This window comes from Ostrea edulis, chromosome 4 (assembly GCF_947568905.1).
Source record: "Ostrea edulis chromosome 4, xbOstEdul1.1, whole genome shotgun sequence".
Classification (NCBI taxonomy): Eukaryota; Metazoa; Mollusca; class Bivalvia; order Ostreida; family Ostreidae; genus Ostrea; species Ostrea edulis.
In genome coordinates, this window is record NC_079167.1 from 23,046,906 (window position 1) to 23,069,487 (window position 22,582).

Here is a 22,582-nt window from a genome sequence, read left to right on the forward strand (position 1 = left end):
GCCTACTCATTTCTAATCAATATGGCATACAGCATTGTTCAGGGAACCATAATACTAGAATGAAATTGAGGCAAGTTCATAATCTCAGGTCAACGAGATGGACGTGACTTAGCGAGATGTGAAAGATCAGTCGTTCGGATTATGGGAGTTTTTTTATTCGATGTCAAAAATTCTTCAGATGTATATATAGCTCTAATTTGCTCCTAATCTTTTGAGCTCACTGTGTTCACTATTATCTGACTAATGAATTTCATTGACAAGATGGTAAAAGAATGGAATAAAGAGCTACCTGATTAAATCCTGCTGAACGCTGCTCTCCACCCCGTCAAATACCAGTTGGGCATCCATCAGGGCCTGCAGCATTAAAAATCACCCAGGTAAATAAACAAACAAAAAACTAAGGTAAATAAACAAAACAAATACCCAGGTAAATAAACAAACAAAAGACCCAGGTAAATAAACAAAAAACTCAGGTAAATAAACAAACAAAAAAACCAACAAAAAAACAAAAGACCCAGGTAAATAAACAAACAAACAAGAGTACTGCCAGCGGTACATAATACGCCCGTGGAAAGCTAATATAGGGTGTTTTTTTTACACCATGATTCGTAGAACTTGGCTTCAGGTAGTATCAGCAATCATCAGGATGTGACACTTTCTTTGCATCATAAAAACAAGACAAATCATATACTCCCTAAGTAATATTTTCACTTGACATAAAATGTATGTGTACCAAGTTTGATGGTCCTAGCACCAACGGTTCGGTCTGTATCCTGCTACTATGACTTTGACCTTGAGAAATTATAGGCATCCTTCACTTGGCATAAAGAGTATGTGTATTTGAAGTTTGACGGTCCTAGCCCCAACAGTTTGGTCTGTATATTGCCTGCAAGGTTTTCCTACTAAGTGATACTGCAACCTTGACCTTGAATAATAATAGGCATCTTCCTCTCATGATGGTGATCAAATGTACCAAGTTGTAATATCCTGGAGCTTACAGTTTGGTTTGTATCCTGCATACAAGGTTTTCCTACTGTGATCCTGTAATCTTGACCTTTGACCTCTAACCTTGAAAAACAATAGGTTCTCATCATGGTGAATAATTGTACCAACTTGCAATATCCTGGAGCTTATGGTTCGGTTTGTATCCTGCCCACAAGGTTTTCCTACTAAGTGATACTACGACCTTGACCTTTGACATCTGATCTGGAAAAAATGATAGGCATCTTCCTCTTATAATGGTGATCAAATGTATCAAGTTGTAAAATCCTGGAGCTTGTGGTTCAGTCTGTATCCTGCCCACAAGGTCCTGACAGACAGACGGACAGACAGAGCCATACCATAATATGTCCCGTCTTCGACGAGCGTATAAAATCCCAGATAAATTTAACAAACAAAAGACCCAAGTAAATAAACAAACAAAACATGATAGTGCGGCATACCACTAATCACTCTGATCACATTTCATCACACTCTGTATAAGAAATATACTCACATCAGAAATAAACTCACAACATACATCAGAAATATATTCACATCATACATCAGAAATATACCCACATCATACATCAGGTATCAGAAATATACTCACATCATATATCAGAAATATACTCACATCATATATCAGAAATATATTCACATCATACATGAGAAATATTCTCACATGATACATCAGAAATACACTCACAGCATAAACCAGATATCAGAAATATATTACTCACAGCATACATATTTCAGAATATACTCACAAAGTACATCAGATATCAGAAATATACTCACAGCATACATCAGATATCAGAAATATACTCACAGCATACATCAGGTACTTAATGTCCTGGCCGACCAGTCGCAGACTTCTGCAGAGGTACTCTGTGGTCTCATACGACCATCTCTCCATGGACAACTTGACCTGGGCCTCATTCTGGAAATGACACAGGACACTCAGCCATGCTTCATTTTGTATATTGTTTATAAATGACGCCAATGGGTTTGAGAAGATGATCAAAATATCGAAGAACAGAATAAGTAAAGTCCTCAATATCATTATGACAGAATACATGCACAAAACTTCATTACATCAATACTGTGTGCTGCCTACATAACTTATGTCATTTTGAAATATTTTTACAATACATAAACATTCATTTTGCATTCTCAGTGAGATGAAAGCAGTAGATGTACATTTTCCCCCATTCATCATTTCGGTGCAGCTGTTCTTTATTTGGCTTTGCTAACATGTTATGAAACACCTGTCAGAGACAATTCTAATTGGTTGCTTTTAATTTTTTCAATCTTTGATCATTTTCCTTGTATGCTTCATTTCAACATATCAAGAGCACTTGTAAATATTGTGTGTAAATGTATATTTCATTAGAGTTGACATCAGCTGCATGATTGATTGATGTTTTCCGCCACACTCAACAATTTTTCAGTTATCTGGTGGCGCCCAGTTTTTATTGGTGGAAGAGAGAACCAAGATACAATGTACCTGGGAAGAGACCACCGACCTTCCAAAAGTAAACTGGGAAACTTTCTCACTTACCGGTGCAAGCGGGATTCAAACTCGTACCGACAGAGGTGAGAGGCCGTGTGATTTTGAGCGCAATGCTCTAACCACTCGGTCACGAAGGCCCCGCTGAAAGACGTTAACAAAACCCCAAAACCCTGGTAGTGTATATTGGGAGAAACAGATCTAATAACTTGTGTTTGTTAGGAACCGGTTTTATCAAACTCTCATTCTATAATGTGAGAAATAAATCCCATAACATGTGCTTGTTAGGAATCGGTATTCTCAAACTCTCATTCTATAATTTCTTTCCATTAAAAAAAAAATATGAAACTTGAGTTTGAGAAAAAACAGTCACTAACTCGCACAAGTAACGGTTTTACAAAGAATTATAGCTTAAAAGTGCTACCATGAAAGGGAAATTCTAATTTTGAGTGTAAGCAAACAATGAGGAGTTAGAATAATATCAAGAAAACTTACTTCTTGTTCCAAAAATTTGAAGAGCCCCAGAGCATACATATCCAACTCATGTCTGAAAGTGTCATGTTGAGGAAGCCAAAACCAAAAATTTCATTTCAGCCATTTTTCAGAACTGATCAATGATCATCAACAAGATGAATTGTAATACGCACACACACATACACTGGCTGGCAGCTTGGAGATTTACATCCCTCTAAGATCTTCCTCTCCTATACAAATGGTTAACAGTGAAAGTTCTTAATCATGCCAGCACTAATGAGTGCTTGGCTTAAAGGACTGATTATTTTATGTTCCTTCGAGAATTTTTCACTCATATTGAAACATTACCAGCTGTAGATGAAGTACCACAAATTTAGACCTATGCTTAGCACTCAGGGCCATAGCAGCAAAAGTTCTTTATTGTGCCAACACATGTCACGAAACAGGACCTCTGTTTTTAAGATCATATCCAAAAGACCCAAGATTCTCACTTCTAAATGCCAAGCATTTGGCAAAGGAGCAATCACTTATCTATTTTAACGTGTTAGGTTTGACGTGGCTATGGCACAAGCAGGACTCGAACTCACGACCTCCTGGTTACAAAGCGAATGCTCTACCACTGAGCTACCGCGACCGGTTTGGCTTAAAGGAACAGTTGTTAACTGTATCAAAGAGTAAGACCTGTCGCAGCATGAGGCTGAACCTGCACCTCCTGCTTACAAAGTGGGTACTCTACCAACACCAGAGATTCCGCAGTAGTGAACATAACTATCAAACAGAGTGTATAAAGACAATCATAATTTATGAAGGATATTGATCAAGCATGTTCTCATGCAATGTGAGGAAGCACACAACATGTGCCTTGGGCCCACTGTCACCCGAGTCTCCTTTCCCGAGGTTGATGTCCATATTAGCTGAGTCACTTCCACTCAGCTTACAATAATAACAGTACATCTCCTTCTCCAAATCTCCCTCACTGTAATACACAAGTTTTATATACAAAATGTGAGTAATACATTATATCATGTATTGCAACTTTCCATGTAAAACTGCTGATCATTAGTGGAGGTATGTATCACATCGAAAATACCAGTTACTTATATATCTCCATACATATCCATCATGAGGGGGGTGTCATTTCAGCCCTAACAGAATCTACTATCAAGTTTTACTGATCAATTATTCTATACAGACTGTATAGTTTTCATTATTCTTTTTAAAATATGCACTAGGTGCAAGAACAACCATTTGTGGTCTTAAATATGAAACTGTTTTTTATTTCTCTGAAATTCAGTCATTTCCATGTTGAAATATTTTGAAATGAAAATCTATTTTCACCACAATTAGGTGATTCCTGTTTTAGAATTTGTAATTACAATGTTAGTGACATTATACAATATCCTTAAAAATTCTCAAAAATGTTAACTTTCCAAGTAATAAATTTCAAACACAGGAACCATGGGCAGTATGCATCCACCAGTTATTTTCATATACAAGTATAAGCAACACTGATAATTAACACACATAAATGTATTTTGATTCGATCGTCATTGATGCACGCATTCCATACTCTCTGAATCCAAGCATTTTTAAAACAATGCGATTTTTGGATGTCTAAGAGAAAATGGTGGGAAATGCACATAGGGCCAAAACAGTCTGTAAGTGGACCTAGTCCTTTATCCTATGAATATGCATAATTTCACGAGATGAATAGAAAGATAATTCTTAAATCCCTCTACATATATTATTCATTATAAATGCATCCCTATCGAATATATATTCTTGTGATTTAACACACACACACAAACAATTTTGTGGAAATATAAAGTATACACATAGTATAAAGAATAAACAGCAAGTACTTCCAAATGAATGGCACGTGCACTGTACTAGTTACCTGTACATAAAGGAAGAGATGCTGCTAGCATCATTGTACAGAAGGCCCTTGGAGATCTTAGTAAACAGGAACTGTGACAGACTAGTTTCTGTGGATTCTGGTAGGTTACTCAAAATGTGTGACAAACTAAAAATAAAAAAAAACGTTTTTTGTCATTTCCAAATAATTTTGCTTTTTGTTAAAAACGTGATATAACACAGTCTGTGCGAAAGACATCAGACCGTCAGACTTGACTGATATGCAGTGCCTTAGGTCCGATGCATCATTTTTTACACCGGACTGGAATGTCCGATGTCTCAGTGTCCGGTTTTGAACTTTCCTATTTTGATGCGGAGTCATTTAAATGTTTTTTATAAGTAAAAAATATTGCACAAATCCAAATATGTAAATGAATGTGATTAAAACCGCATGGACCATCTAAAGTATTATGCGGGAGCGATCCCCGGTAAAAGAAAAGCTGTTAGGCCTACTAGATAAGATATCAATAGTATTACAATAGTATAATAAGATTTCCTTGGTTCTGCGTTTTCATATGTTTCACATTTTTACATTAGGTTTTTCGGTCTGACAAAATTTGGTTCAGTCCTGTGTGTTCATTGATTACACAGGACCGAATGTCCTGTGTGGTCCAAAATGCTTTTGCATAGACTGATAACACTGCCTAATTTCTTTTCCAAGTTATAAAAAAGGGAGAGGCTCATGGGCCTTAATGATCACCTGAATAAAGCAAAACATAAAACTTCGAAAAGTTGAATGCTGATGGTGTACTGAACACAAATTTCATACTCAAAGAAGTACATTATAGCTTCACTTTTGGTGATAAAAAGTGACACTTATTTAAACAAAAGGCTCAAAGGTCTTATCCATCACCTGAGTATTAGATTATAAGACTCTCTTATGAGTAGCCATGAAATATAAGGTGATTCCACCCGAGGGTTGCAAAAAAGCTGTGAAACCCGAGGCTTTGCCGAGGGTTTTACCGCTTTTTTGCAACCCCGAGGGTGGAATCACCTTAATATTTCATGGCAACTCATAAGAGAGTATTTTTCTCTCATATTTCTAGAGTTTTCCGTTTTCCTTGTGCCTAGCGACGCCATTTTGAGAATTTTTCAATCAATTAATTTTTCGCTCTACATTAAAAATAACATCAGAATCGAATTCTACGACCTTCATTTTGGCAACTATGTTGCTGACAAAAAATCGGCCGACGAGTGTATAAGTGAATTGTATTAGAGTTATTCCTCTTTGAATAAATCAATAATCAGGGTGCGTGACGTAACTCGACAGTCATCAGCGCGAAACATTTGACAGACCTAATCAGAATATGCATTCACAACTGCACGGTTTTTTTTTCTTTTTCTTAGAGGAGCATTGATATTGATATTAATTGAGCAGTTATTTAATGACGAGTGTGTGAAGAGGAATTCCAAGTGGTTTTTGTTGGTGAATATGGGCATGGCTAGACTTTCGTTTTTCACGCGTGCAAGGACTCGAGTTTCATGGACATTGAACGCACTTATTTCACCTGAGACACGGACAGTAGACGTTGACAGAGTGAATGTGGAGGTAGGCCTAGACGTAATAGACCGTGTGGGCTGGGTTTCTGTGAACGGGCATAATGCACCGGATGACATAGGTGTATGAGGAATTTGTGACTGTTGTTGAGTGTGCAGTAATTGTTCAAGGAATGTGTATTTTTGTGTCCGGTCACATACACCTGGAGATTATCAGGGACATTACAATCTGTCATTTTTTGTACAAGAGCTTTGCAGACGCTAGTGTTCGTCAATCGAGGCGAGGTAAGTTGCAAGCTAGTTGTGTATTGATTATGACGTCACGGGATATGTAAGATAAACGTCACGTGATATGAAAGATAGAAATATCTTACATACCTTTCTTTCATAGAATATCTGTATCTTACATACGTAGATATGAGAGAAAAAAGTATCTCTAGCCCCAATGGCTATGAAATCTATAATTATTTTTCTGCTCTGCATACCTAAGCTAAATTCTAATATTCAGCAGCAGTATAAAACAGGATGTGTTCTTTAATTTAAGACACACATGCCTCCAAAAGTTCCCTTACTAATACATGAAGGACAAATAACATAATACATGTTTAGTAACACTATATGACTAAATTATGGACCTGCCCTGTAGAGTCAAAAACTGGGATTGAAAACTCACAATTTTGGCAAGACCCTTTTTGCTTTTCTACATATGCATTTAGTTTTATACAGTATCAGTAAAATTAAAGAAGTCTTTCAAATGATAAAGACAATAATCATTATCTGATAATTTTGGCCCCACCTTGGTACCAAAACCCCTACCCCTGGGATGATGAAATTTACACCACCACCCTAGAAATTGAATGAACTCCATTATAATGTTGTGGCCAACAGAAACATTTGAAATAAGTATCATTAGCCCACAGGCCTTATCAGTCATCTGAGTTAGTAAAAAGTATCATTAGCCCACAGGCCTTATCAGTCACCTGAGTTAGTAAAAAGTATCACTAAGCCCATAGGCCTTATCAGTCACCTGAGTTAGTAAAAAGTATCATTAGCCCACAGGCCTTATCAGTCACCTGAGTTAGTAAAAAGTATCACTAAGCCCAAGGGCTATGAAATCTAGAAAATTTTTATGTTCTGAATATCTAAGCTAAATTTTAATATCAGCAACAGTATCATAAAACAAGATGTGTTCTTAAAACTACTCCCAAGCCCTCAAAAGTGCATAAACTGATGAAAACTTAAAATGTCCCTAAATTGATGAAAGACTTTACATAAATATAATACTTGTAATATTAACACGGTGTAACTAATTTAAATGGTAGCTTCTTGAGAGTCGAAACCCTGGAGTTGGTTGTGAAATTCACAATTTTTGTACATCCTTTTCTGCTTTTCCTAACTATGCATTTAGTTTTTATACCCTATCAGCAAACTTTAAGAAGTCTTTCAAATGATAAAGACAATAATCACTGTAATATTATGGCCCCACTCTGGAACCAAATCCCCTATCCCTGGGATCATGAAATTTACAATTTTGGTAAAGGACTACCTACTTCATCTAAATATCTATTTAGTTTTAATTGAATAGAAGATATTATCTAATTTAATTTTTTTTTTTTTTTTTTTACAATATTAATTATACAAGTATATATACCAGGTTTGGCACCGTCCTGGAGTCAGAAGGTCTACACCAAGGATCATGAAATTTATAATTTAAAAGTTTACCCAACTCCTATGGCCCTTTCCTGATACCAAAAACCCTACCCCTGGGATCATGAAATTTACAATTTTGGTAAAGGGTTACATATGCTCATTCTAAATATCCATTTAGTTTCACTTTAGTATCAATAGTAATAAAGAAGATGTACAATGTTTTACATATAAACACTATATACATGTATCAAGTCTGGCACCACTCTGGAGTCAGAACCTCTACCCTGGGTATCATGAAATTTACAATTTTGGCAGAGGCCTTCCTGCTATACATCACTATGCATTTAGTTTTTCTTACACTTGCGTGGTTCTTGAGAAAAAGATTTTCGAAAATTGGTCAATTTTTGGCAGTTTTTGCCCTGCCTGTAAGGCCCCAGGGGTGAAAGAGTCCTGAAATTTACAATTTATGCCCCCCTTGTCCCAAAGATGCTTCATACCAAATTTGAAAAGAATTGGAATGTAGCTATCAAGGAGAAGTTAAAAATGTTCAATATGTTCAATTGTTAACGCATGACGGCGGACACTGACCAATTGCAATAGGTTACCTGCATTTACTCATTAACCCTGGACAAATGAATTTAGTTCTAGGTCATGACATACTACTTGATCATAACAGTCTTTGTCAAGTATCAGTTTCTATATAAATATCAATTTCTAAGTAGTGTCTCAGAAATTTCAAACTTCCTTCATGCTTGAAACCTTTACCTTGGCAAAATGTCCTTGGCTTAGGACCATATTGTCTATTCATTTGCAAACTTTATATCAGGCATGAATTTCTAATGTCTCTCCCATACAAAGTGATCACCCTGACAAATAAGTGATAATTTATGGCAAATCTAAAGACATGATAAGTAGATAGAACCGTAGTTTTAAAAGTTTTACCTGAATCCTGAGTTTTCTGTGGCCTTTTCATTGACATTGTCTCCTTTGTCATTTGGGGAACTATAAATAATATATCAATGATACAGTACATGCTTGATATCTCAGTTTTTTTTCACTGCATTAAAACAGAAAACCCAAAGTGTCTTTATTAAAAATGGTAAAATTGATAACTAGATTTAACCACATAGCTACCAATACAGTGGACAAATTTTACATACATGACAAACTTAAATAAATATTTTTCCCATGCTGTTGCATGTACACAACTTGACAAAACTCAAATTATTTTGTTAGAAGTCCTGTAATGGACCTTGTTTGCAATAAAGCTTAGATAAGGTTTACAAGAGCCTTGGTTAACATCCCTACACTCCTTATTATGCAGTGATAAAAAACAAATACATGTACATGGAAATGAAATACAATATAAGATAAAAAAAAAATAGAACATAATGAAATTAAAAACAAAAAATATGTATACATGATAAGGAGTCAAGTCAACTCGTACCTTGACCGACTCGTACCCAGGTCAACTCGTACCCAATAGGTCAACTCGTACCCAAAATGTAAAAGTCCCAAAAATCTGGTTACGAGTTGACTCCTCCTCTTCAATTGATGACAACTCGTACCTAAGCGGTATGTCACTTATATGCGCATAGATATATTGCATTATGGGCAGATTCTTGGGTATGAGATGACTTTTGCCTTTTGGGTACGAGTTGACCTATGGGGTACGAGTTGACCTGGGTACGAGTCGGTCAGGGTACGAGTTGACTAGAAATCCATGATAATAAAAGTGTCGCTGTTGAACCTCTAGCTGGCTGGAGTAAGGTAAGGGTATTGCCTTTGTTTTACTGTTGTAAATGAAATTCAACTGACCACGACAACTTGGAATCAGACTTGTTCCTACACACCTAAATAAATGTCTTCAAGAAGTAGACTACATGGTCATCTAGAGATATTGCCCCAAAAAATTTGCTGATCATGAAAGCTACAACTCCAGGAGAGGAACAATGTGGTAGCAATAGAAACATGGTGCATCTGGCCTTTCTACTAGATCCCTGGTGGGTTCATCTAACCCTTTCAAAGTTTCATTCTACTGGCATAACAGAGGAGGTCCTGGATTCGACCCCCGGCCTGCAGTTTGTTACACACTTGGAAGATTTGCCTTGAAATCCTCTCATGGTGACAGCTTGGAGAATTAACTGTATCATCGGTTTATAAACATAAAAAACTAAAAAGAGCTTTACCTGCACAATATTCACAAATTTCTGAAATTAGCAGAAGTAACTAAATAAAGCAATCTACCATAGGCTTTAATATACCTAAGAAGGAAAGCATAGCTACATAGTATCATACAACAACTGCACAGGCGCTTGTTTCATAAACTTGGCAAGCTTTACCAAGTTTATGAAATAAGTGCCTGTGAGCAACTGTACTGGATCTGAATATGAAAATGAAAGTACACACGTTGGAATACATATAACTCTACCCAGAAGAAAATGGTCTGAATTCAAGACACAAACGTTTAATTATCTGACAATGTCACTGTGTATCAAAAATTTAACTTTTTTACATTGTTTACGGAAAACTACCTTTGAGGACCAGGCCTGTATGAGTAAAGGGCATAAAAAAAATTATTTTCTAATTTTTCGACTGCCACCTCCTCCGTCATTTTTTTTCTAAAATATCAGAAATATGCTTCAACTCCAAAGCCCAAACTGTCGTACAGTAAAGAGTTTTGCAGAGCCAAAATAGTCACATGAGTCCGCTTGTATCAAAACGTAAACACACGTGACTTCTAAAAATATGTACATATCTACACTGGCGGCGCTTTCGAAGATCTAAATGTTGCTGTCAGAGCATACGAATGGAGAATTAGAGGTTTTCTTCAATCTTCTATTAATTTGCAGAAGTTTATTGCATTACAGCATGCTGGAACATAATGCCAAAGCACGTGCCTTTGTTGTTATTTGATTGCACTGCAGACGACAACTGAAATGGCATGGTCAGGATCCCAGTTCCAACAACTTAGCAATTCACCGTCTGCTCAGAGATGGGATAAATTACAAAATCAACGCAAATATACAAGACTTTCGGATGACGGTCAAGGAAAATCGGTTCAAGGTCTTAACAGATTGAAACAACAGCAAACCACAAATGGAAACCAAGGGAGCATTGTGAAAATTCAGGATGTCAACCAAGCTTCATTAAATATCGTAATTATACCATTTAATTAAAGTATTCTTACAAGCTTATTTATGTGCAGCTAAGATTTTTCATTACTGGTATGTTCAAACATGAATGGAATCAGGGTATTTAACGGAGCTCTAATTTTTGTGGAAACGAGGGGGCCGGATAGGAAAGACCGAATATATAGATCTAAATAACCCCCTCGTTTCCACCGAAATTATTTAACAGCTAGACAGCTGTCAAAATATCTTGGGACCCACAGTAAAACTTAAAAATCTGATCTTCAGATAGACATGTTTATAGAACTTTATAATACATGTGGCTGGTTGCTTTCAGATGAAGGGGATACACAAGATAAATCCCTATGCAGATCCACTTCAAGCATTTGGCTTATGTGGGTAATTAATGTAGTATGTAGAGCATGCCTAATTTTTGTACATTTTTGTCAATCATAGTCTGACATGAAGGCGGGCAGAAATTCAAAGAATTTCATCTCCCCCACCGCAAGGTCTACAGTCCAACCTATAAGATGCAAATATTTTGTACCTGAAATGTATTCACAATTTAGGAACGGAGAAAATGCATGCAATAGACCAGACCGGGATTCAAACGCCGGCCCCTAGCTTGAAATCTATAGTCAGGTGCTCTACCAACTTATCTATCTGACCACTGGCAATTAATCAAACCCGTCTGACTGCCACATTCCTTCCCTCTTGGAAGACATGAACCCAGGATCTTTATTACCTGGCAGGCATTTTCACCTGTCAGTTCCAAGGACTGGTCTATGGGACCAAATGTAACAGGAAGGGAGAAAATGCAAACTCTAGCCCTCTAAATCTCAAATTGGGTGCTCTATCAACTTAGCTAACTGCATGGCCACCGGGAATCAAATCCAGTTGACAGCTGCACTCCTCCCTTCTTAAATTGTCTTTATCTTTGAAGACACAACCCCAGGGCTCGAAATTAACATGTGCCCGTCAGTCTGTGACTGGTAAAAAGTCTGGTGGACTGAATGACATTTGTTTTAGTCAGTCCGATAGGACTGGTTAATTTTCAAAAGCATCATTTTGGAAAATATACTTTTGAAATTTTATACACACATTTGGCATGCTTCGATCTGTAGATATCAGACCAATCTGATTCGTAAATATAAATCCCACATTTAAGTGTTGCAATGTTGTCTGAGGCATATGAGTTAAATTTCATTATGATAACATTAACTATAAATATGTTTAATTATTTCTGGAAAACTCTGTTGGACTATTAAATTTTTCTGCGGACTGGTTGAAATTATACCCCATCAGTCCGGGTGGACTGGTGACATAAAAAGTTAGCTTCAAGCCCTGAACCCAGATTTTTTTCGCCCCTGGCAGGACAACTTACGGTGCAGGAGTGGTCAATGGCACCAACTGTAGTATGGGAGAGGAGAAAATTTGTGGTTGGACCGGGAATCGAACCCGGGACCCCTGCATTACAGTTTACTAGTCAGGTGCTCTAACCACTTGGTTATCCAGGCCAATATCCATGATCTGTATAGCCCTAACTACTACATTTCTCCCCCCTTTACATTTTCTTCACCCTCGAGGACACACAACCCAGATTCTTTTTGCCCCTGTCAGGAGTTTCACCTGTAAATCCAGGAGTGGTCTATGGCACCAAATGTGAAAGGAAAGAAGAAAATGCAACAGACCAGACCGGGATTCGAACCTGGGCCCCCTGAATCTCTAGTCGGGTGCTCTACCAACTGAGCTAACTGGCCACTGGGGATCAAATCCAGCAGACCCCTGCACTCCTCCCTCCTTAAATTGTTTTTATCCTCGAAGATAGTTTAGATGTAAAACTTTCAAAGTTTTTTATTGCACAACAAACAGTTTAAGTTATGATCATATTGCTACTCAGTGAGGACTTCATTGGATCAAATCAAAACTTATGTGTAACATTCCTCTGTTGATCAGATGTTTTGACATACTGTTTGATCATTGTAACAAACAAATGCAATTCTTAGACCAGAAGTATGTTCACAGGACAGGAATGTCCCACTGTTTATTCAGAATCAAGTAAAATGCAAAATTTGGGAAAGTGATGTCAAGGTCATATGTAAGGTCAAGGTTAAAAATGTCGGTTATTGTTGTCATGTTATCACCCAAGTTTTCTAAGGCCCAGCTGCATGTCTATGCAGTTTGGTGAAGGGTTAGTCAGAAGTTAGGTAGTAAATGCTAATCCAGTCTTACGAAACTGAAATTTGATTCAAAAAGATGCTGAAATTGATATGGGCATACTTCTCACGAACCTCCAAGCAATCACAAAGTAACATTTCCAGCTGAAAAAGCCAAAAACTTGAAGGTAAATCAGAATGTGAAGGTAAAAAAGTAGAATATACGTCTGGTAGTTATTTTCCTGTCACCCATGATAGAAGATGCATATACTGTATAGCCTATAAGTCGGATTTTTGGGAGTTAAAAATTGGTCCAAAACTCTATATCCGACTTATAAGCGAGTCCTAAGAAGATTAGCATTTTCTGGACAGCGTAATGCAGTCAATGCGAAAGTTTTTTGGACCACACAGGACATTCGGTCCTGTGTAATCAATGAACACACCGGACCGAACCAAATTTTGTCAGACCGAAAAACCTAATGTAAAAAAGTGAAACACGTGAAAATGCAAAACCAAGGAAATCTTATTTATTATACTTGGGATCCCTCCCATATAATACTTTAGATGGTCCATGCGGTTTTAATCACATTCATTTACATATTTGGATTTGTATGCTATTTTTTCTTATAACAAAATTTAAATGACTCCGCATCAAAATAGTAAAGTTCAAAACCGGACACTGAGACATGACATCAGACATTTCGGTCCGGTGTAAAAAATGATGCATCGGACCTCAGGCACTGTACATCGGTCAGGTCCGACGGTCCGATGTCTTTCGCATAGACTGGTAATGTAGAGTATTTTTTAAACACCTTCGTACTCCGACAATAATCATGATTAACATTGACTGGACATATTATATTCATGTATTCTAAGATTATATGCATAAAGTAAAGTATTTACATATTTTACTAGTAATGTTTTATTCATCTTGAGTGTATACTATTGAAATTGGTTTTTTGAGAAAATAAATTATTATCGGCGCATTTCTTAAAATATTATTTGAAACAGAGGTGAAAATGTTAGAAATTGTCAACCGATTCTTGAAAAGAGTTATACCGACTTGTAAGCGGGTCAATGGCAAATCCCTCCAAAATAGCCTACAAAATATACAACCAACTTATAGGCGAACTGACCTATAGGCGAGTATATATGGTATGTGTGTGTGAAGTTTGTTGATGGTATTCTTGATGGATTAAGCTAGAAGTGAATTAAATATGAAATCTAGGAATGTCAGGTCAAGGTCATACAGAAGGTCAACATTTTGTTATAGTTGTCATATTTATCAGTGTGCAATGAAGTTTGAAGGCATAGTGCACCCCAGCCATATACATGCATGGCCATAGTGTGCCCCAGCCATTTACATGACCATCTGTTTACAATATAATAATGTCTCGGTAAAATAAAATGTGTTGCCATCTAAAGCGTACATATATTTGTTGTATATTAGTATTAGTAATTGAAGGTTTATCAATGAGTGAAGTCTTTTATTTGCTTTACAGAGTGTTGTGGGAATTATAATTGCAAAAGAATCGCCAAAGTCTATAATCTCCAGAAAACGTGAGTATACATTAATTGCAAGACTGAAAGAGAGAAATTCTAAGACAGAATGATAGAAGTTTGGAAGCTAAGACCATCCTTATCCCTTTGCAATGTTAACCAAGTTGCATTAGATATATATTGCCTTTGAGTATGTACTTTCAAAATGAATAGTTTTTGACACCTTAAAGGGACGATTTGATCTGAAAATTTTGATTCAAACCCCCCCCCCCCCCCCATGTTTAATGTTTAGAATGCTTAACCAAGGTATTTCTAGTGGTCAGCAAAGATTTGAATGTCAGTTGTCGAGGTGCATGGGAAATTCAGATTTCACAATTCTTTGTTATGTAAACAAGGCTTGTGCCATGTTTTTGTTTACATGGTTAAATTAAATATACTTAATAAAAGTTTCATTTAAAGCAGATTTTTTCAATTTGCAAGTGAATTCTGAACACAACTAAATAGTTTCTAGTGTTCACAGTTTGGCACATCTCATTTTGTTTTAAACACGCGATTTTCTATTACGCAATCTATATGTAAACTATAACATGGCATGAGTCTTGTATACATAACTAAGAATTATGAGTGCTGTGACTCATTTGTAACTCATTAATTGATATTCAAATTTTTGTTGACCATTAGAAATACTTTAGTTAAGCATTGTAAACAATAAAAATGGAAAAATTAAATTTGCTACAGATTTAGTACAAGAGGAAAGGAAGATGCATATGCAGTGGAGCCTCGGTAATCCAGACGCCATTAATCCAGACGCTTCACCTTCCGGACGATGTTTCTAGGGAACGGAATTTTTAAACGTTAGTTTGCATCATTAATCCGGAAATACGCGTTCCGGATCCGGATGGTAATTTTTTACTACAAAACGTTAAAATGCATTGAAAATTGTACCGTTAATCCGGACGGTAATTTTTTTGAGGGAAGGTCTGTGTCGGACAATTTTAGCAAGGCGTAAATTATAAAGAAAACAAGCCAAACTGGCTAATTGAAGCGATTACCTATACCCCGTCAACACCTCCCTTTAATTAGGTGTTGTGTGATGTGTGTCACGCCGAACCCGTGAATCGTGACAGATGGAAATGGTCGGCCTCTTTAAGAAGTAAAAGTGTGATGAAATGATTGAAGTGTAAATTATTATGTTAGTTACTAATGATTTATTTATTTACAGTTACATATAGTGCTTCATTATTTGTTTTAGTGCATACGGTACACAGGTTTATATATTTGTTTGTAGTGCTAATATACATGTACAGTGGAACCCTGTTATTACGTTCCCCCTTTATTACGTTAGTCCGCATATTACGTTGGAATTTCAAAGCACAAAACCATTTCTTAACAAACCTATATAAATTAGACCTCGTTATTACGTTGTCCTAAAATGCCGGGACTCAGTATTATGTTGTAAAAATTCCTACAAAAACATAATAAACCCCTAATTATTCAATAGTGATTCTCAAAATAATAAGCCATTCACACCTTGACTGCCTGAGGCAGTCACCACGTAAATTTCCTGGTCTGTTTGGGGATTAGAGACGCTTGACTGATCACGCTTCGATAGATCTAGCGACATCAATACAGGTGAATACCCAGTATAGAAGCCAGTGATAAACAATTAAATAATGTTTATTTAGAAATTGTACTCAATGAAATTTACTTCATTTTTCATATTTTGATAATCAAAGAAATAATTTCTCAACCACCTGCGTGTTCAGCATAGTGTGATTACCTTCGCTATTAAAACTCTATTCACGGAAAGCTTTGGTGCCAAACAAGAAAGACAAGATTTATCGTAGCAATGTTACAACCGCTTGGGTAACTGCTTGGACATAGGTGACTAAAGGTGTTCAATTAAAAAAATTGTTCGTTGTTTGGACATGCAGCTTGGGTGTTCGTAAATCTCGTCCATACATACACCAATCTATCGGCCAATTCGTGCACGGCATTTACCTCAGTGAATATTTTAAAATCCCTTGATGCGCACGTGATTTTAGTGCCATCATTTAGCGTTATAAATGAAATCTTCGTGCATCATTATATTTTTTTTATGTGGATTGCGCTTAAATTGTTCTCCGTGTTTATCGTTGGTGAGAAGTGTGTATGTGTTGGGTATCGTGTGCGTTTTGTGTCTATAGTTTTGTTGTTTTTTGGGTGGGATTTTTTTATTGTGTTGTGTATTGTGTAATTAGAGAACTTAATAAAAACGATGTTTTGTTAATACGAATGTTGAATACGAACCGGAACAAGTTATTTAGAGAAATTTACATGTACGCATTGTTTTAAAGTTGAACAAAATGGCGGTCCAAATGAATGCAGAAAAAGCAACGTTTATCAAAACATCCTTATGTATCCTACACTGAAATAAAGAAAAGGGATAAGAACATGAAGAATTACGGACATTAAAGATAAGATGTTAATAAAACAAAGTATCATAGTCTTTTAAACAAAGAAACAGTAAAGATATATTCACACACCCCTTCACGGAGTACCAACGGACGATATACAATTTCCAAATGATATTTTTAACGGATTTAACTGGGAACGTTTATTACGTTGCCCCCGGTATTACGTTATTTTATCGTGACAAAATGGAAAATGTAATAACGGGGTTTCACTGTACAATGTAAGCATAGGCAAATAAACTGCACTCGTATATTTCAATTTTAGAGCTTTGAAATGTATTGCTCATAGGAGTTATGAGATTGATCACTGTTCATTATCTTCACCTTTCATGTAAATGTTAACATTATCATGATTTATTTACTAATGCAAATGGTTAAATCCAATGATAGAATGTGTTTAATTCACTATGCATCAATAAAGTAAGCATACCGGTTACTTATGTAAAGATAAAAAATATGTGATTCAGTTATCCGGACGCTTCATTTATCCGGACGATTTTGCTGGAAACCAAAGTGTCCGGATAAACGAGGCTCCACTGTATATCTATTTCTGAATCAGAAAGTCCTAGGTCAAGGTTGTTGTGTTTTTAATGTTCGTAAATAAAGTTTGGGGGTATACTATATACTTGATGGTGGCCACATTAAATTTGGCTTTTTAGGTCACCTGAGTAAACTCAGGTGACCTATTGCAATTGGTTTTCGCCCGTCGTGCGTTAACAATTGAACATTTGTAACTTCTTCTTAATAACTACCTGTACAATTCTTTTCAAATTTGGTATGAAGCATCATTGGGACAAGGGGGACATAAATTGTAAATTTCAGGACTCCATCACCCCTGGGGCCCTAGGGGTGGGGCAAAAACTGCCCAAAATTGACCAATTTTCAAAAATCTTCTTCTCAAGAACCACACACATGTAAGAAAAACTAAATGCATAGTGATGTAGAGCAGGAAGGCCTCTACCAAAATTGTAAATTTGATGATTCCCGGGGTGGGGGTTCTGACCCCAGGGCAGGGCCAAACTTGTTATATATTGTTTATGTATAAAACACTTGAATTACATCTTCTTTAATGGTTATATATATATTGATACTAAATTGAAAGTAAATAGATATTTAGAAAGAACAGATGGTCCTTTACCAAAATTGTAAATTTGATGATCCCAGGGGTAGGGGTTTTGGTATCAGGGTGGGGCCAAAATAGTCAGTTATCAAATGTGTGAACAATAGACATTTTTAACTTCTTCTTGATAAGGCCAATTCAACTTAATTGATAGATTATCATCCCTGCCCGCCCCTCAAAAATCAGCCCGCCTGGAATTTTTTTATTTTGCGGAGATTGCGATTTCCGGAAAATTTTCATGTCCGACTCCGGTATTTACACTTCTTGTTTACATTTCCGGTATAGCAACATGAAGAAAATGGATCATATTATGGTGTTCTTAATTTCTCACCTTCTTACGAGCGTAAATGAAAGGAAAGCATTAATGTGCTTGAAGAAGTTTGGTATCTTTCTGTGTTTGAAATTAAAGCTTAACCTGGAATTTGTCTGTGAAATAAGCATAGATCCACCTGGCATTAAATGATGCACTACTTGTTTGTCATTAAAATGTTTCCCAGAAAATAAAAATTATTGGTGACCCTAGATGATAATCTACTAATTAAGTTGAATTGGCCTAACTATCATTCCAATTCTTTTCAAATTTGGTATGAAAGATATTTGGAACAAAGGGAACATAAATTGTAAATTTCAGGATTCCTGCACCCCTGGGGCCTTGGGGGCGGGGCAAAAACTGCCCCAAATTGAGTAAACTCAGGTGACCTATTGCAATTGGTTTTCGCCCGTCATGCATTAACAATTGAACATTTGTAACTTCTTCTTAATAACTACCAGTACAATTCTTTTCAAATTTGGTATGAAGCATCATTGGGACAAGGGGGACATAAATTGTAAATTTCAGGACTCCAGCACCCCTGGGGCCCTAGGGGTGGGGCAAAAACTGCCCAAAATTGACCAATTTTCAAAAATCTTCTTCTCAAGAACCACACACATATAAGAAAAACTAAATGCATAGTGATGTAGAGCAGGAAGGCCTCTACCAAAATTGTAAATTTGATGATCCCCGGGGTAGGGGTTCTGACCCCAGGACGGGGCCAAACTTGTTATATATTGTTTATGTGTAAAACACTTGAATAACATCTTTAGTGCCATTGATACTAAATTGAAACTAAATGGATAGAGCAGGTAGTCTTTTACCAAATTGTAATTTTGATGATCCCCAGGGTAAGGGTTCTGACTCCATGGTGGGACCAAACTTAGTATATAGTGTTTATGAGTAAGTTTGCTGATACTGTATAAAATCTAAATGCATACTTAGGAATAGCAGAAAAGGATGTACAAAAAATGGTGAATTTCAATCAAAACCCAGGGTTATGACTTTAGGATGAGTCCAAATTAGTCATATCTTTTGATGTTTTAATGTTAATACACCTATTATTTAAAGCCTTTCATCAGTGTATGCACTTTTGAAGGTAGTGAAGTTTTAAGAACACATCTTGTTTTATACTGTTGCTGAACATTAGATTAGAATTTAGCTTAGATATTCAGAACAGGAAATTTTTTCTAGATTTCATAGCCCATGGAAGTAGTGATACATTTTCACTAGTATTCAGGTGACCGATAAGGCCTTTGGGCCTCTTGTTCAGGGAAGGATCGAATGCCACCCTGCATTGTGGTTTTGTTGTTAAATTTTGATTACCCCTTTCAGACCCAGGTAAGGAGTGCCATCTGCTGAGCCTTGTATTAAGAGACTCTCCAATGGGGTTTGTGTCTGTCACATGCTGGGGATCAGAACAGTTCATAGCAGAAATAGCCAACTGTTACCACACTGGGGATATAGGTAATGCTGAACTGTAAGGAATCTGATTTCAATCAGGCCTTTTGATTTTACTATCGAATTGCACCTAATTCAGAGGAAATAATCATATATTCTGTAAGTTTCAAAATACTGATTGGAATATCTATTTTGATACCTTGATATGAGTACAGGTGCTTCTGATTCAAAGATCAGTAGAAATTTGTATTTTTAACTAATTAATGCATAATTTTCTTCTCAACATATGTTAAAATAGAATTGATGTTTTCAATCTTTATAGTCTTTTCATGTTTTATTGTAGTTCAGCTGTCCAACTTCCAAGTCTTACTGAAAGCAACAGATGGAAGTGAGGAGAAATACAGACCTTATACACCACTGTAAGGCCATCATTAAAATTTTGTTTGTTTGATGTACTCCGACCCAGGTAGGTCGGTATTTTTTTATTTATTTTTTTTACAAATTTTCTTATGTTTTCATTAAACACATAACGCTGTGTTATTGGTAAAGGAATTAACACCCCTTTTTATTACCACCGATTAATTCTTCTATTTAAAAAATCAAGAAATAATCGGAATCACTCAAACACTTTAATGTGATCCATGAATATCCAAGTGAATTGCATAATGACTGCAAGTTACAATAAGATTTAATATTGCCCAATATGATTTTATTGCCGAATTCTCCGCATCGTTCAATTTGTTGCGACAATCTTGTTCCATTCGTGGGTCTCAGTTTAAGAGCAAAGTAAAAGTGTCTTTCACTTATTAAGTCGTCATAACATTTAAATAATCCCATATGAAAATAATATGCATGCTTTTTCAGATTTATAGACGATCAATTTGAACGCAGACTCGTGGTACGCCATAATTTTGGTGCACTATCCCACCATAAGATAAATCACGTGATTTTTAGTTTAAGTACAGTCCCTGAAACGTTCTACTTGACCATTTTTCCGTTCGTTCACCATGCGTTCACCGTGCGCTCTCCGTTCACAGTTTTGCATTCAGCGTGCGTTCACCGTTCACAAAGCGTTCAGCGTGCGCTCACCATTCGTTCATTGTTCAGTCTTTTCATTGTCATTCGGAACACCAAAGTGAAAGGACCAATCTTGATAGCAAGGCGAAAATGAAAATTGAACATGTGCGTAAGAGTGGAAGGAGACTTTCTTACTATATCAGAAATTTAATTTTGAAGTACAAAATGTCAGGATTATCCACTGTGAATGCCGAAAGGTTCATTTGAGCTTTTGTTAAAAAAAAACTTCTAAATGAGAGACGAATATACATGTAAGAGCTTGTCGTTATGAATTTAACCCAAGTACAAAAAATAAGGCAGTTTCAGGTAATGAAAACCTCTTCCCCTGTGTTCAAGATTTTAGCATGTACAAGTTCGGGCAAAATCACAAATTATTATAATTATTTTGCATTGCTTGACAAGAGTTTTAAACAAGTCACCCCCCCCCCCCCCCCCCACTTTGAAAAATAAAAACAAACGATGCTACATAATGTACATTGTACCGTATGTACGTGTCAGAATGTCAAACTGATGTAGCTATTTTTACGCTTATATTTATGAAAGACATTGTCAATAAACTGATATTTAGTACTCTTGCCAAATTGAAACTTTTGTAACATTTGTCCTTAATGCAAAGATGTAATTGTTTATCTTGTACGTTTCTGCATTAGCCTTTAAACATTCTACGGGTAGTTCAGTACAATAAACAGTTTTATCTACATCAAATATATACAAATATTGCACGATCTGACTGCAATCTATGGTCACATAAATAATAAAAATAGTAAGTTTTGTACTTACATGTGCATAAATACTAGGATTATTTCCTCGGGTCGATGTAGCTGCGACAAATGAATGATGCAAAATTTAAGTAGGAATATTTAATATTGTTAGGAGTGTTAAGGTGTTGACACAGGGTATACCGGCCCTATTGTTTGTTTACTGCATCTATCTTGACTCCTTTCAGGGGTGCTTGTTAATTACAGGTATCCCAAACAATGGAGCTCCTAAAGTTTGAAGCCATTCATGAACACCTGTAAATTCTTGATGTCACTACGCATATAGACTATAGTGTTTTCCTTTTCACATGCATTGTATATATATTATACCCATGGATTAAATGTATCTGGACACGTAATGGTACATGTATATATGCAATGTACATACGAAATTTGCTTTTGTTTGTGTATGACTGTTGCGTGTATTAATGTACAATTTGCGATAATTTCATGAAATATATACAATTCATGTGATGTATACTCGGTACTTGTACAAAAATATATTACATTGAATATATCCAGAACTGTAAAATACGCTGTCCGGTTTATTTCATTTTTTTATTAATTGATGAAATATACATGTACATGTATTTTATTACTTGATTATGAAATAAGTAAAATCCCAGGGAAAAATCCGAAACATTCCGATT

At 36.2% G+C, this 22,582-nt stretch overlaps 2 protein-coding genes across 2 annotated transcripts in view; one reads left to right on the top strand and one right to left on the bottom strand.

The window, feature by feature from the left end:
• The window catches only part of LOC125670074 (protein Njmu-R1-like), an 18,691-nt gene extending 7,989 nt beyond the window's left edge, over nucleotides 1-10,702 (bottom strand). Inside the window, exons 1-7 of the mRNA XM_048905024.2 lie at nucleotides 10,561-10,702; nucleotides 8,969-9,028; nucleotides 4,863-4,988; nucleotides 3,780-3,941; nucleotides 2,987-3,044; nucleotides 1,811-1,921; nucleotides 290-354 (exon numbers count right to left, since the gene is read on the bottom strand). Coding sequence (XP_048760981.2) covers nucleotides 290-354; nucleotides 1,811-1,921; nucleotides 2,987-3,044; nucleotides 3,780-3,941; nucleotides 4,863-4,988; nucleotides 8,969-9,028; nucleotides 10,561-10,640 — 662 coding nt within the window. The 5' untranslated portion in view covers nucleotides 10,641-10,702. The remainder of the gene's footprint in view (nucleotides 1-289; nucleotides 355-1,810; nucleotides 1,922-2,986; nucleotides 3,045-3,779; nucleotides 3,942-4,862; nucleotides 4,989-8,968; nucleotides 9,029-10,560) is intronic.
• A 70-nt stretch (nucleotides 10,703-10,772) lies between these two features.
• The window catches only part of LOC125670064 (meiosis-specific with OB domain-containing protein-like), a 39,430-nt gene continuing 27,620 nt past the window's right edge, over nucleotides 10,773-22,582 (top strand). The window contains exons 1-4 of the mRNA XM_048904999.2: nucleotides 10,773-11,184; nucleotides 14,816-14,873; nucleotides 20,032-20,163; nucleotides 20,441-20,516. Of these exons, the coding sequence (XP_048760956.2) occupies nucleotides 10,966-11,184; nucleotides 14,816-14,873; nucleotides 20,032-20,163; nucleotides 20,441-20,516 (485 nt within the window). The 5' untranslated portion in view covers nucleotides 10,773-10,965. The remainder of the gene's footprint in view (nucleotides 11,185-14,815; nucleotides 14,874-20,031; nucleotides 20,164-20,440; nucleotides 20,517-22,582) is intronic.